General features: G+C 34.7%; 2 protein-coding genes across 2 annotated transcripts; both read right to left on the bottom strand.

Annotated features, from left to right (window-relative positions):
• Positions 1-8,931: 8,931 nt before the first annotated feature.
• On the bottom strand, positions 8,932-13,162 carry LOC132286568 (uncharacterized). The gene is made up of 3 exons (XM_059788919.1): positions 10,678-13,162; positions 10,420-10,537; positions 8,932-10,284 (listed from the first exon to the last, which is right to left on the bottom strand). The coding sequence occupies exons 1-3, from the start codon at positions 10,750-10,752 to the stop codon at positions 9,227-9,229; spliced, it is 1,251 nt and encodes a 416-aa protein (XP_059644902.1). The 5' UTR covers positions 10,753-13,162; the 3' UTR covers positions 8,932-9,226.
• LOC132281161 (disease resistance protein L6-like) lies at positions 11,805-14,256 on the bottom strand. Its single transcript, XM_059782892.1, has 2 exons — positions 13,161-14,256; positions 11,805-12,888 (listed from the first exon to the last, which is right to left on the bottom strand). The coding sequence occupies exons 1-2, from the start codon at positions 13,877-13,879 to the stop codon at positions 11,805-11,807; spliced, it is 1,803 nt and encodes a 600-aa protein (XP_059638875.1). The 5' UTR covers positions 13,880-14,256.
• Positions 14,257-16,254: the final 1,998 nt, after the last annotated feature.

Here is a 16,254-nt window from a genome sequence, read left to right as displayed (position 1 = left end):
TACATGCACTAACATTGGGCATGTGATGGGATTAATGTGATTTGAAATGAAAAAAGAAAATTATGGGAAGTAGTTTTGATAAAGATGGTTTTGAGAAAACCCAGTCGTCGCGGGGGTACCAAAGGACCGGTGTGTTAATATAGCCTAGAAGGAACTAGGGAGATTGCCCTAGCGTGGTTGAGTTAGCTGGGCCCCAAATGACGCCGCGAGGGTACCAAGGGTCAGGGACACTAGCCAATCCTTCTCTCGTGTCGCTGCGGGGTCACCAAAGGGCGGGTTATATTAACAGTTTGAAAGTGAAGGTTTTTGAATGTTGAAAATGGGGAGTAACATTGGCATGTATTGCACTCCATAGCATCATATTTTTTTATGTGAGATTGGATATTATGTTGCACTTTCCCGATATAGTATGACCCCATTTCCTATTGTCCTATTCCTTGTTTGGATTCACGGGGCCACAAGAGGTGTGTCTTAGGCACCACCTATTGAGCAATTTGCTCACCTTACTTTATTTAACATTTTTCAGGGCTGGAAAAGGAATTAGTCGATACTGATCCCTCTCAAGCATGAAGAGGACTAGAGATCTATTTTGGCACCTTTTACGTATTAGTTAATCTTTTGTAAAGTCACAAACTGTGAAAAAAATAATAATAATATTCATTTTTGCAAATCATGGCCATGTAACTTAACTAAGATACTTGATTACTTTTGAGGTAAATTGAGACTCTGTAAATGCTTATGTTGAAAGGGAGGATGATGTTATATCTTTGAGAAATTAGTAATGGTATATCTGTGTAATGTGGTACTTTTTGCCGTGAATTTGGAAAGGGTAGATAAATTTTGATGGTCTAAGAAAGGCCATTGCATTTTTTTTTTTTTTTATGCATTTAAGCAGGTTGATGTAGGTCCCTTTTTAACCAAGGTTATGCCGATTTTTTTTTTTTTTTAAAATTGGCATCAGTTTAAGGTCGTTACATGCGCACTAGGGTGGTATTCCTAGCTGGTTAATGCCCGGAATAATCATTTAAGTCTTGGTTTACTCCGGGATTTGATGTCCAAGTTTTCCACTAATTGATTTCGCATTCAATTCCAAGTTAACAACCAATGCTTAATTGTGACTTGTAATTTTAGTTAATTGCGATTTGATGTTATTAAGTACATACATTGATATAGATATTGTGATGTGATAGAATCATTTAAGTTAACTTAAGATGATCATTTGGAACACCTTGAACATAGACGTTAAGTGGAATGATCCCTTGTATTCGTCTATATTAATCTTACAATGATATTGAAACTTTTGGGTATGCGCATATGCTTCTTCCTACGAGTAACTTGATTACTCACCCTAGTTGTTTAGGTTATTTTACAGGTAAGGAGACTGTGTTCTTGGATGCTCATCATTCTTAGGAACTTATGAGTTATTTGAAACATTTTTGTATATTGTCATGCAAATGTTTAGCATGCTTTACTTTTGATGTTATATTTTGGTATACCATAGATGTATGGTATTTTAGAAACTAATGTAGCTTCATCAACATGTAATGTGTATTTAAGTGTTAAATTTGATACTTTTACCATGTATGTAATGAGGCCAATGGCCAAGCATGTTTACAGTGTCAATTGTATCTATTTAGCACCATGTTTTGCACTAATATTGCAATTTAGCCACTTAGGAGGTTTGGCACGTGAAATCTTGTAAATGAATCTTAACAAGACCGTAGGCTATAGAAGCATGTTTAAAATACCATATTACAATTGCGTGTATGCTCACTTCGTCACACAATAGCAAAACTTCAAATTGATTATGTCATGGGGATTCAAGTGAGGTTTTGAAGCCCTTTTTCATTTTCTGGTTTTGCAGAACTTTCTATAGAAATTTGAGCTTTTTCGGTCAACCAAAGCATCATTTCGGCCGACCGATGGCTATTTGAATAGTAAAAACCAAATTCCAGTAGCCAATATCCATTTTGAGCCACAACCGGTCGACCGATTTGTCATTTCGGCCGACCGAAGTAAAGGCTCATTTCTTGGCTCATTTTGGCCGACTGAAGCTTCATTTTGGCCGACCAAAATGGAGCTGCCTTGTGGGTTTTTGTTTGGTTGTTGCCTCTTCAGGCTTACACCGATTGGTACGTTCCTACTCGACTTCATTGACCTTGTTTAAAGCCATCTAATGACGGACGTGGTCTAGTTTGAACTGGATCTTGTTCATTGGGCGTCATTGATACCCTAAGGTATTATTTGACTCCTTCATTTTATTTCCGCTTCTAGTTAATTCTTTCAGTTCCGTGGCTTGTCGAAGTCCACACCGAGAGTTAGGGTTTGCACCTACCTTAGTGACTGTTTCACTTCTTTTGCTTTCGCATTTCAGATCCGTTACTGGGTTAACTTCTTGGTCATCACTGACGCACCGGGTCGTAAAGACTTTGGCCGTCACATATAAAATACATAAATATTAGCCTTTATTGGTTGGTTTGATATTATAAGAATATTGGAAGGGCAACATCGTTTTTTTTCTTTTCCGGTGGTCTGAGTGGGCAAATTGCAACAAATAAAAAGTTTAAGAAGGTTTTTTATAGTTCCGAGGGTTAATTGTAAAACTCCCATAATTCAGGGAGATTTTTTGCACTTAACCCTAAATTATGATTTTTGATTATTTCAAAATCGAGAAAAATCTGTTACTATAAAAAATTAAAAGTTTAAGAGGGTTTTTTATATTTCCAAGGGTTAGTTGAAAAACTCCCATAACTGAGAGAAATTTTTTTGCACTTAACCTAGATTTTTTTGCACTTAACCCTAAATTATGATGTTTGATTAATCCAAAATCAAGAAAAATCTTTTACTACAAAGTGCTAGTAAATTTTTTTTCCCCAAAAGCCACCTAAAACAAGTTACGGAACAATCCGTAAATCATTTTACGAGCCCCAATCATCCCGATGACATCAGCCCTCTGCCCTCCTCTCTCTCTCTCTCTCTCTCTCTCTCTCCTCAAACTCGCCCACACCATCGCCACTCCTCCGTCGCTGTGAAACTCTAGAAGAAAGCAACAGGTATGAAATCTATATATTTGCATATATATATCTTTGTATATATATGCTTTTCTGATTAAAAAAAAAAAAAAATCAATTTCATTCTAAAATCCGGGTCCGGCATGGCTTTGTATTTAGGATCCAGATTTCCATCGTTTGGATCCAGAATACTCTTCTCTTCTGGGTAACAATTACCAATCTCTCTGTGCATATGTTTTGTGTTGATTTGATTTCCATGTGTGTGTATATGTATTTTTCAGTCTTCAATTCGATTTCAGTGTTGATTGTCTTCCTTAGTGGTGATTGGCTTTGGGTTATTAATGAAAGAGGGCTTAAGGGTGATGAATTGATTGGGATGTATGTTGATCCAGAACTCCTTGAATTCTACTTGAAATTGTTGACACTAATAATGAGTAATATAAAACCACATGAATCTGATTGGAAATTTGTTAAGGAATAAAATTGTTCTCATTAACATTTCTTATTACACAAGCGAGATCGTGAAACATAGCCTTAATTTTTGGTACCTAGAAAGGCTAAAAATTCACTCTTAAATATTACATATCAAACGTATAGAATTTGATTTATAACCTTCAAAATCAAAACAATGTCAAAATTTAGTTCTATATCAAAAAATTTCTTCCAACACCTCATTTAGAACAGAGCATGAGGACTAGTACCTTTTTCTGGAATGATGTTTTTAGTTGTGAATTGTCCATTTACTTAATAATGTATATAACATCATGAAAAGTTATCTTCTTGTTGTTCAATCAGTATAGAATACAATCAAAAGTGAAGGACTATTACCTTTTTCCTGGAATGATGTTTTTAGTTGCACTTATAATAATGTTCACTGTTCAGTAAGTTGAATACATGGTTTCATTGACTCTTATTGGGAACCTCGTCATGCTTGAAGTGATTTAAGCCTTTTACATAACTGGGATTACAAAAAGCCTCAAATAAAAGAAAGAAATAAGTAATGACTAGAGAACCAAATGGTGTAATAAGGGTTTAGAAAGAAGAAAAAAAAAAAAAAAAAAAATTGATGGAGGAGTTGGGCAGCATACTTTGTGGGTGGCGGGTGTAGGAGGTGGAGAGGGAAGAAGAGGGAGAGGAGAGAGATGGTTGTGATGATGGAAAATTGGCACTGGACAGTGCCCATGGTGGGAGGAGGTGGCCGTGGTTGGGGTGGAAGTGGTAGGTGGCTGTGGCTGTCAAGCCTGTCATATTTGTTTCTTATGGGTTATGTTCATTTAATAAGATCTTATTAAAATTGCTTTAAAAAGAAGGCAATTATGACATTCATAAGTTATTTACTCATTTATTTATTTTTTATATTATTGTTGGTTCTGAAGCTGGGGACAAGTGATGCCAAGAGGACTCGGTATTGTATCATAAATAAAGCCCATTTCATCTATTGTGAGACAATGAGCTTATTCTAAATCAGAACTCAATCGTAGGTATTTTTATCTTCCTCAGGTGCCGTCTTAGGATATAATTAAAGCCCCGGTACCCTCATCTCCTAGGCTATGGGTGATTTATACATGACATGGGTGATCTAGGGTCCCTTTTCAGCTGAAACTTAGAAAAAACTGTAATACTGATGTGTCAATGAGTGCAACATTGAGAAATTGTAGAGTCCCATGCAAATACAGAATCTGATACCCTTTTTTAATCCCTATTGATCACTAGATCAGCATTCCATCAAGCAAGTCCTTGGCCCTTGGGATGCGAGAATTTACATGCTATGCATTTGGCCAGTATTGAATTTAACCAAAAAAGTTGTTATTTGTGAGTGCAGTTATGGGTGAGGTGGTGAGCAAGGTTGAAAGTGAACTACTGTGCAGGTCTTATAGCTACATATATTTGGGAGAGGATCCTTTTGACAAGGAAGCCAAAGAGAAATATGGGACGTCCATGCTTTCTCTCTTTTAAAGAGAGAGGTAGAAAGTTTTCTCTCTTTTAAAGAGAGAGCTTCTAGCTATCTATTTATTTGAATATAGAGATATAAGGTTATCCAGAAATTTATTTTATTATTTAATTTGAAGTATTCGATTTTTTGTTAATTTTCTAATATAAGCTACGGAGGTGGGCAATAAAGAAAGACTATAAAGATGCTACTAATATCTTTTGAATTAGTTCCACTTTCCTTGTATTTCATATAAACACTTGTTTGTTGAGTATGTTATCTATGTTGAATAAGCACTTGTGTGTTTGCAGCTCCAGAAGATGGTGCCTTTTATCATGAATATGCACAGCACATTGTGTAGTCATTTGGCAGTGTTGGATGCATTTGTGTTTCAATTGCTGCTGCCGATCTGAACGTGCTTCAGTAATTTTATTTTTTATTTTATCAGCAGCAGCAGAAAAAATAAAGATTTGAAATATTCCAACTTTGGCTTAATGATTTTTTTGTCAAAAAACCTTTAAGCCGAAGTTGGAGTATTTCAAATCTTTGGGCTTTTCAGAAGCAGAAATTGCAGAGTTATTGTCATCTGTACCTTATATCCTTTGAAGAAGCCTTGAAACCCAAATCATACCTGCTGTTCAAGTCATTAGACGTATTGTTGGCACCAATGAGGATGTCTTAAAAGCAATCAAAGCGTGCTATGGAATACTTGAATTAAAGTAGGAGAAGGTGTTGGAACCAAATATTGCAATCTTGTTGAATCATGGTGTACCCAAGTCATTAGTCCTAAAATGGTTTATACCCAAGTCATTAGTCCTAAAATGGTTTATGAATAATCCAAAGTTCCTACTTTTAAAAAATGATATGTTTACCGAGGTGGCCAGCAATGTTAAAAAAATGGGTTTTGATCCCACAAATTTGCTATTCATGTCAGCGATGCATTCAATGACAATGATGAGAAAATCACCCGGGGAGCAAAAATTGGGAGTTTATTCTAGTTTTGGTTTGTCAGAAGTCGACATTATGGCAGCATTCAAGTTAAAACCACTGTGTATGACTGTTTCAAAGGAGAAGATCAGGAAATCAAATACTTTTGCTATTTAGCTTGGAGAAGAGGATGGTGTACTGTTCTACAGCTTTTGATGTCGAAAAATCTGATTGAGGAAGACCTGAGCTTAATATATGCACTCAAAATGACTGAAAAGATGTTTGTGGGGAGGTTTTTGAGCAAGTATCAGAATGTGATTCCTGAAGTCGTCGAGGCAAGTCAAGGCAAGATACAATTTCAAGGGTTTCCCTTTAATTTAAGAACATGAATGGTTGTAATATTTGTGGAATTTAAGAACAGCTTCACTATATTGTATTACTAGTCCATAGAAAATCACCATGTGGAGCTTATATGGTAGTTGTATGGGGTAGTGGCAGTGGCAGTACTAAATACAGCTCATGAGAAGTTCCGCTAGCATCCATTCGGTCTGGAAGAACGGCATCAATTGAAGGATTGCAAAGTCCTATTAGTGATTCTTCTTTTTTTTCCCCCTTAAAGAAACCATGGTAGACATTTGCTTTTTATGCTTTAGATTGATTTACTTCAATTTGTACAATTTAAGCATCATTTTGTGGAGAGTTTTGTGACCAATTATCATGACATGATATAGTTGCATTATTATGAATAACCAGCTTGTTTTTCTGAGTTTCACACTGCTGTTTAGCAGGAAACTTTTTGTGACATTAGAGCAAGGAACTTCAACTTATAGTTCAGGAGAGATTGGTCCTGGCATCTATTGAGCCTAGTGGTTCACTTAAAATCTGTTTTATGACCTTGATTTCTTATCACTATTTTTCTATCTGTTTAATACAAAATATTGCAAAAGGTTAGGTAAGAGATTGGGTAATGCCTACTTGTATTATAACTAACGGCATTCAAGTAAATTCTGCCATCTTAAGCTTTGTTACTGGATTTAACTTCTAATTCATTTATTTCTTGAACATCCTAATCATTAAATTGGGGATACAACAATATCACAAACATGAAATTAGGTGCCCAATTTCATTAAATTGGGGATACAACAATGATGCAAAGGTATTCCATTCTCTATTTAATGTAGTATAGGATGAGCTAAATGTTACATTTGGGATGGGGTGCAAGTTTAATTTTGTTCGATGTTTCATTTTAGGATATTCTCTATGACAATCAATTTTAATTTTTTAATTTTTAATTTTTATTTTTTGTTTAGAATTAGAATGGAACATAGGAAAAATATAGGAGGGTGATTTTAAACAAGTGAATAAGTGATTTCTTCACACAATTCACAAAATTAAAATTACTTTTATTTATTGTTTCTCTCTACTATCTTTCTCAAATATAATGAATGATGGTTACTTGAGTTTGGTTAGTTTTCTATGAATTGTCCAACCATAAATAGGGATTTACATAATTCTTTTTTTTTTTTTTTTTATTTTCTTTATAGTTAGTTATTTTTAAGCAAATCATTCTGTTTTTAGGTAAATAGTATTAATATTATTTATTGATTTATAATTTTTTTTTTTAAGATAAAGTGCAAGAAACGCCCTTGTTATATTCAAAGGACCAAGATCTTCCAAGTTAAAATTCCTTTAGGTTATCCTAAGTTAAATTCATCAAGTAATGACAAGTTTTAATTCTATTCAATCTATGATGTATATTTTGTCACATCATCATAATAATAAAAATAATAAAATATTTAAAAATAATATCGTTCATGTGACAATTAACATTGTCATCAACCCCGTTTGATAGGCCATCACTGCCAGTGGAAGTCTATGGATTATCTACTAAATATATTTCTTCTTCCTCTCTTTGTATTTCTCTTCAAATGTATTTCACTTCAAATCAATTCAAACACACCCCTCCGATCTATTTTAATGTCATTTATATTTCGTTAAAATATATATTTTTTTCTCTATAATTTATAATTCGTAGGATGATACCATTGATAGAATTTGTAATCAAATTGGCATTATCAAGTCAATGGGTCCTCCTCTTCTTTTTCTTTTTCTTTTTTTAATGGAATTTGTAATCCCATTAGTATCAATTATAAAGAAGTGAACCCATACAAGTTCCACTTACCGCCTCACTCCCTCTCTTTCATTGCTGTCTTGTGGAAAAGTTTGCAGACTTGCTGGAAATAAAATATATTCTCTATTGGTATTCTCTTTATGGATTGTTTACGGTGACTATTGTAATACATCGTCGTTGAAAGTGGGCTCTTTAAATACAAGATAGATATAGAGTGAATGAATGAGCTAAAAAGCCATGTGCATGGCAAGATTAGATGTTGTGATACGATGTATTGGATTGAATATATACTCTTCACAAACTTAGCAGATCTGACTATTTCAGAATAAACTTGGCTTTTTGCTTTAATGAATGGAATGAACATGAGGAAAATGTACGAATTTAATTAATCAAAAAGTGATGCATAAAACCTCTCTGTCTAACTACGTACAATAGTTATTCATTTATTTTTATAGTTATTTAGTTATTTTTATACATCAAACCTCTCTGTCTAATCTAAGTAAACATCTAAAAATTATTCTTCACAACCCTTTTGACAAGCTTGTAGCCATCCCTGTGTTCCATAATGTAAGCTACCATTTCTTTCATAATGCTTGTGGATTCACCTTATACCTCTTTTTGTACGTCCTCACTTAATTGTCTGGAGATATGATAAAAGTGAAGTTACAAATAAGATTTAAGTTGAGCAAAAGAGGAACATGGATGATGAGTGCAAATTAGTAATTAAACCTGCTTCAGACTCCCTTAATTTCTGTTCTGCAATACAAGAAAGAAGCTCACTTCTCTCACCTCTATGGAAGCAAAGCCATTATATATATGAACAGGGACAGACCAATAGAGTACTGAAAACAATGAGGAGAAGAGGATAAGAAACAAACATATTGTCATTCACTTATCTCTATGTATTGTTTCCGGACCTCATAGCGGGATCTTCCAGAGGCCTAATATTGTTCACTCATGAGAGAGCATTTACTAAGAGTATTCTTTTGATACTATGCTTTCACCAATGTTTATTACTCCACCTAGTTTCCTATATGAACCTGAATTGATAAACAAAAAGAAAAGACAATGAGCAAGTAATCAAGGAAAGGAAAGCCACAATGATGGAATACTTTGAGCACCGGAAAAACATGGTACTGCATACAATCTGTAGAACAAGAAGGGGAACCAAACCAAGCTCAATGGAAATCTTCATCATAATCATCAGAATCTTCATCATAATCTTAATCAGAAATAATATGTGTTTGGCAGATGCGGTACTTCTTCCAGCGATGAGCACCCCCTGATGTCCAGTTCCTCCAAGGCTTCCAAAGCCTCAAGGCCCTCAATCTCACGTAAGTTCGTGCACTCACGGAGCAGCAAGTGTCTCAACATTTGCAAGTTTGATAGATTCGGCATTCTTATCATGGATGAGCAATACGACAAATTCAAATATTCCAATGATACCAATATATGTAGTCCTTCAATCTTATTGAGATTCCTGCAATAAGCAACTTGAAATCTTTTTAACTTGTTTAAGTTGGACCGATCTAGTTTATTTTCAGGGTGTTTGTACTCACTCATCTCCGAGGATGCTAGAGGTGCCGAACATTCGAGCAGATCAAGTTCAACTATTTTGCAGCACCAATGCATACAAAAACTTGCCAGCGATACTAGATTTCCAAGTCCTTGAATTTCTGTCAGTTTATCGCAACCATATATTCTCAAACTTTCCAGCAATTCTAGATTTCCAAGTCCTTCAATCCCTATCAGTTTAATGCAATGTTCTATTCTCAAACTCATCAATGATTGTAGTTTCCCAAGCCCTTGAATCTTTGTCAACTTCTGGCACCCATAAAGCTCCAATTTCGACAAGAGCTTCAGATTTGACAGATCTGGTAGTATTTGCAATGACAGAACACGATCAATACATAATCCAAACAGATTGGGAGGTAAACCCAATATACATTGAAGTTTACAGCATGATCGTAGATAGAGGAATTTGAGCTGAGAAAGGGCATCAATCTCTTTCGGTAGGGTCATAATGTTGCTACATCCAAAGTCCAACCTCTGCAATTTGGATAATTTAACAATATCACTGGAAATTATCTGATTCATGTTGTCAGCAATCTCATAACACCGCAGGACTTGCAGATTAAGCAGATTTGCAAGATTAGGGGTAACATGCAATCTCCGCAACTCTACACGCAGAACTTGTAAACTTGAGGGAAGCTCTGGCAGTGCTTCCAGATCATCGCAATTTCCTAAGTCAAGGGTATGAATGCTTGTTGGTAGGCTTCGAATTCCTGTAGAATAAAAGCTGCTTAAGTATCGCAAACATCATAATCTCCCAATGCAACTTGGAATGTTGTTGGTTTTTTTTTTTTTTTTTTTTTTTTTTTTTTTTTTTTTCTCTGAATGGGAAAAACTTGGAATGTTACCTCTCAATCTAGAACGATGTGCATCTATAATTTCCAGCTTCTTTAACATTCTAATTTCATCAGGTAGCTCCCGTATTTTAGTGTATGAAATGTCAAGCACTTTTAAGTTACTTGCCATCTGTTAACAAGATACATAAAAATATAGAAACAATCATACATATGCTCCAATATGTATGTATGTATGTATGTATGTAATGGGAGACGAAAAAGGAACCGAGATTATGAGACTAAAGATTTTAAAATGTATGTAGAATATACCTTAATTTGACTCCAACCCTTCCAGTTCTCTGGGATCGTACTATAGCTTAGATCAAGTATGACTAGTTTCTTCATATGAAAATTGGTTGCTTCAAAATGCAAAGGGGAATTTTGCCAACGAAGCCATCTTAAGTTTAACAAGCGATGCTTGAAATCCCCAGCAACAACTTCAGCTTCATTTATTTGGAGATACCGCAGTTTAGATCGTTCCGCGAATTTGTCATGGTCACACGTCTTTCCAGCAGCATTAAGATTTAGGAGTTGGACCTTTTCAGTTATCTGTCAATGAAAAAACCATAAAAATAAGTAAACAAATAAAAGAAACGATTTGCCCCATGCTAAAAAAAGGAAATATTAATATTAGATATCAATTATTATTCTTATTTTTTAAAAAAATACCCATTTTTAATGACTTCTTAGAAACAGTTATTGGTGTTTACAGATAATTTTTGCTTTTATATATATATATATATAAAAGGTCATTTTTTTGAGTTAAGATTGGGTTAGATTCAGGTTGATTGATTCAAACATTCAGAACTCCTTTTTTACTTTCTTCTTCTTCTTCAAATTCTTCTTCATTTTTTATTTTTATTCTTTTTTCATTTATAACAATTCTAAATAACTTGAAATAATTGAAAGATCATGCATGACATTGTAGCCTACAACTTAATTACAAATGCTACACCAATCTAAATGTACAACATGCCTACTTTCCGTTGTAACCAAGTGTACTAGGTAGTAACAAGAACATCAAAATTCTTTTCTTAACCCCCAAAAAAGAAAATGATAGTTTTGGTCGGACGAGAATGAGATGAGTTAAAACTTTTGATTTTGATTTTGATTTTTTATTAGATAAATACTCACCTCACAACTTTAAATAATTTAAATTGAGTTCCATTTTCAATTTAAATCCAAGCTGACAATTGTCCAAGCCCATCATAGATGATGCTGGCAAATTTAGGTTGGTCAACAACTTAGCTCCATAATTGGAACCCATGTGGATGCTACCATGAATATTATTTAGAGCATGTGTATTATTAGATGACATGAAAGAGACTTAAGAAAACATTAATCAATGAAAAAAATTTAGTGCTGTAAATTATTACCATGCATTCCTCAAATACAGCCTAGGCTTCTTTTCGAATCCACAACCTGTTACGCAGTTCTGGATTATCAAAATCTTCTTGACAGATGATTTCCCTACCAAGATCTCTTACTTGATCATGCATTCTCAATACATTATCATTTTCAAGTTTTACTAGAGACATGAGACAAAGGACATTAATTTCTGTCTCCGGAAAATAACGGCAGTCATCCCACATGTAAAATGGATATGTTTTATCCATCCCAATAAAAAAACATGCAATATCAAGAAATATCTGTTTTTGCTCATGGGTTAATACATCATAACTTACTCTCAATTTTTCCATAACTTCATCATTTGGTATTTTCTTCAACTTTTTCGATGTATCTTCCCATACTGTTTTTGGCTTGTCAGATAGAAATGAACCTATAACCTCAAGAGCTAGAGGAAGCCCTGCAGTAACTGATACCACCTCTCTAGAGATACTAACAAAGTCCATTGGAGGAAACTTTTTCCGAAAAGCATGAATGCTGAGAAGTTGAAGAGATTGGTCTGGGCTCATGAATGGAGGTTCGTAAGTCTCATCCACTTCAAGAATATTTAAAACATGCTTGTTTCTAGTTGTAACTATGATCCTAGTTCCCGGACCAAACCAATCACGATTTCCCACAAGCCAATCAAATTGAGACTTTTCATCCACATCGTCAAGAACAATGAAAACTTTCTTATTGAGAAATCGACGTTTGATAGTGTTGATTCCACCGTTAACATTAGTAATGGGAGGGGGCGGTTTAAGAGTGTCATTGAGAAGCTGGTTCTGCAAATCAACAATACCTTTATCTTTGTATTGTTTGACATTTTCCCGAACATCTGCAAGGAAGCTACAACAATGTTCGAAGTCTTGGAGGAGCTTGTCGTAGATGGACTTGGCAATAGTTGTTTTGCCAATACCACCCATGCCATGGATACCAACAATCCTTACATCATTTGAACCAACATTTAATAATCTCATCATTTCATTCAGATGATCATCCATCATAACTAAGTTGTCAAATGTAACCATGCATTTTTTCTTCAGGTTCAACGACACTGTTTGAACAATCGTTTTTACTAATTCCCCTTGATGCCTGATTAATGTCATGATGAAAATGAAAAATAATTAGTGACCGAGACGTAAACAAGCAGCTAAAATAATGACTGATGTGTTCTAACTTAGGGACGAGTAGTTGACTCACGAATCCAACAATTATTATGTTGTTTTTCTTCTTAGTATAATTTTGTGTTTGTCCCTCTAATTTGATAGTATTAAAATGGTTGATCATTTATTGGATTCCAATGCTATTATAAAGTTCCTATAAAGACATGCAAAGAATTTAACATACGGAAGGGATTAACATACCCATCAGCTTCTTTGTTGACTTGCCAACCCTTGAGTTCTCCAACCTGTTTGAGTGCCTCCTTCCATTTCATAACAGTGCATTCATCAAAACAGCTCTCGTGCTTGCGAAAGGCTTCCTCGTAACTCCCAGATTGATGCCTCACATCCGATGGTTCAACATCGTAGAAGATTGGCAGAATCAATTGTCCATTGCTTCTCTTGCAATCCACCATCTGAGCCAGCTCGCGGAGGCACCATTTACTGGAAGCATAGTTGTTGGAGAAGATGGGGATGGAGATACTGGACTCCCTGATTGCTTCGAGGAGCTCAGGGCCGATCTCTTCTCCTTTGCGAAGCTCATTGTCATCCCGAAAGGTGCGAACACCTGCGTCAATGAGATAGGTATATAGAATATCTGTGAATGTGCAGCGAGTGTCTGGACCTCTAAAACTCAAAAACACTTCGTATTCGCCTCCTGGAACAGGAACGGACGTGGCTGAAGCATCAGACTCCATTTCAGCTGTGAACTGCCTTCGTATTCTTGGGAAGATTCTAGTAGAAGGTATTATAACAAGAATGGCCTCCCAAATGTAAATGCCGATGATAAAAATATAGTACTGAGCTCGTGAGTGCTCCTTAAATCCTTCTGCATAATTTGTTGTAAGCTTCAACAGGCACGTAATTAAAACAAATGAAGACACTGTGAACCTGACAATATCAACCGCCATTTTGTGGTCCATATTTATCACCTAAAGCAACTCAATAGAGAGAGAGAATTTTTTCAAATACTTGGATCTGCAGCCTCACCGTCCATTTCAGATATAATCGTCATCTTTGTTTTCTGCCCGATCGATAAGAAAAAATATTATGGAATAAATCTTGTACGAGTATTACCAACCCCCTGTGATACCAAACTCAAATCTCTCTAGCACACTTCAGTGTTTGGCCTTTGGATCTGCAAATTGAGACATTCAAACACCCAAATTAGGTTGGCAAATCTCTCTCGATCGATCGATGATGTTTGGGAAAGGGATCTGCAAATTCTCTAGCTGGAATTGGAAAATGATAGGAACACAACCCATACACCCAAATTAGATTTGCAAATCTCTCTCGATCGATCGATGACGTTTGGGAAATGGATCTGCAAATTCTCTAGCTGGAATTGGAAAATGATAGGAACACAACCATACAACCAAATTAACTTTCCCAGTCAAGTCAACAGGACAATATATCAATTATAAATTAAAACAAACACAATAATTTTAATTAGTTTATGCAGTAAGTTAAATCAATTATAAATTAAAACAAATTTAAAATTTATGGCTCATCCCAACCAATTTATATTATTTAATAAATAGAATAATTGAAATGCAGACTATCTTTATTAGCATCAAACGTCGGTGATTCTATATATGCCAAAGTGCAAGTTTAATAGTCTACTAATAAAAACAAATCACAAACTTATTCTCTAACTATTAATAAAGCTAAACATTTAATTACAAGATTCACTACCAACCCATCTACAATAATTACATCTAATGCAAAAGACTTTCTCTTGCTTTTTTTCCTATCCAAAACTCAAAAATCTAGACCCAGCCAGTGGCCATATCAGCATTATATATATATATATATGTGTGTGTGTGTGACAATTTCGGTTTAATTTCTTTAATATCATCTTCAAGCTTTGTAGGTATTATATTCCTACTTTCTTTCTTGATTCGAGTATATACCTTCTATAATTTCATGATGAGGTACTTCATGCTTTATAAGCATTTTTCATGTCAATTAGACTTATCCATGCCTTATAGGCATCTTCGTGTCATATATACATCTTCTGTACTTCAATATATACATTTAAGTATAAAATTTTTAATGAATTTTCTTTTTCATCTTTTTCAAAAAAGATCCTCCCTCTCTCCTCTTTATTCTTATCTTAAACAAGTCACGATGGTCTATGTTTCTCTTTTAACCTCACGTTTTCGCTCAGTAAAAGTTATATGTTTTGCAATCATATTTTCGTCCATCTTAATTCCACGGCAAAAAAATATTCATTTTTTGTGCGAAATATTCCCCCAATATGCAAGAGGAGAGAGATGTAGGATTTTTTTTTTTTTGGAAAAAGATGAGGCTGAAATAACGACCTAAATATTCCAATTTGGTCCAAATCTCATAAAGTTCAGGCCAAAACTAATAAAACTACTGTTTTTAACTTCTTCAAATCTGACAGATGTGTCCTTGTCCAAGGTTTTTGGACTCACTCATCTCCAAATAATGGCAAAGATGCAAACTGTTTGAAGCATGTTAAGCTTAGACAGCTTATTTATATGCAGAGATATTATCCAAACTTCTCAATGATTCTAATTTTCCAAGGCCTCAAAAATCTTTCCAGCTTAGTGTAATTCCATCTCAAGGGATAAAATCAACAAAATTTTCCAACTCGGACAGATATGACAATCTTTCCAATGGCTTACAAAATAATACAGAGGTAAATTAACTAGATTTGAAGGTTAGCAAAAGATAGATTGAAGATGGTTATGTCAAGTAGTTGATGGAGGGCACCAATCTCTTTGTTGTTCAAGTAACTGGGCTACCAGTACTTTGTCCTATTAAATTTCTGGAATACCATGCAAAGTGTCCCTTCATACGGGTTGGATAAAAGTCAAATTTTTATATGCGACCTGATCTCAATGAATTGTTTTACATGATATTTTATGAGACACTAAGTTCAAGTAAGTTATCACACAAGTCAACTCTTAGGATTCATCAATCCCTTTCTGCCAGATCATAAACCTTAAATATTGGCAATTGAAAAGTGAGAATCACATTTTCATCTCATTTTGAAAAAATCCTTAAATGATTGGACAAAGTATCACTTATTAATTAAACCTCTTCGAGGTTTGTTTATTCACAATTGGCCTCGCTTTGATTAAGGGATGAGCATTGACCAGCATCACCTATTATAGTCAAATCAATGTATTGGCCGGCAAATAATTGTCCTAAATAAATTCATAAAAGAATAGACTTGAGGTCCCACCATGATGAACAAAACCATGAGACAGTGACTTTAAGAATAGCTTCAAAATGATATTATGTTGTTACTATTTTATTTAGATGT

This window comes from Cornus florida, unplaced genomic scaffold (genome assembly GCF_030987335.1).
Source record: "Cornus florida cultivar Cherokee Brave unplaced genomic scaffold, ASM3098733v1 CherokeeBrave_3.0.0_Hap2_Chr11, whole genome shotgun sequence".
NCBI classification, from domain to species: domain Eukaryota; kingdom Viridiplantae; phylum Streptophyta; class Magnoliopsida; order Cornales; family Cornaceae; genus Cornus; species Cornus florida.
The sequence above is the reverse complement of the archived record's forward strand: the minus strand, read 5'-3'. Positions and strand labels throughout refer to the sequence as shown.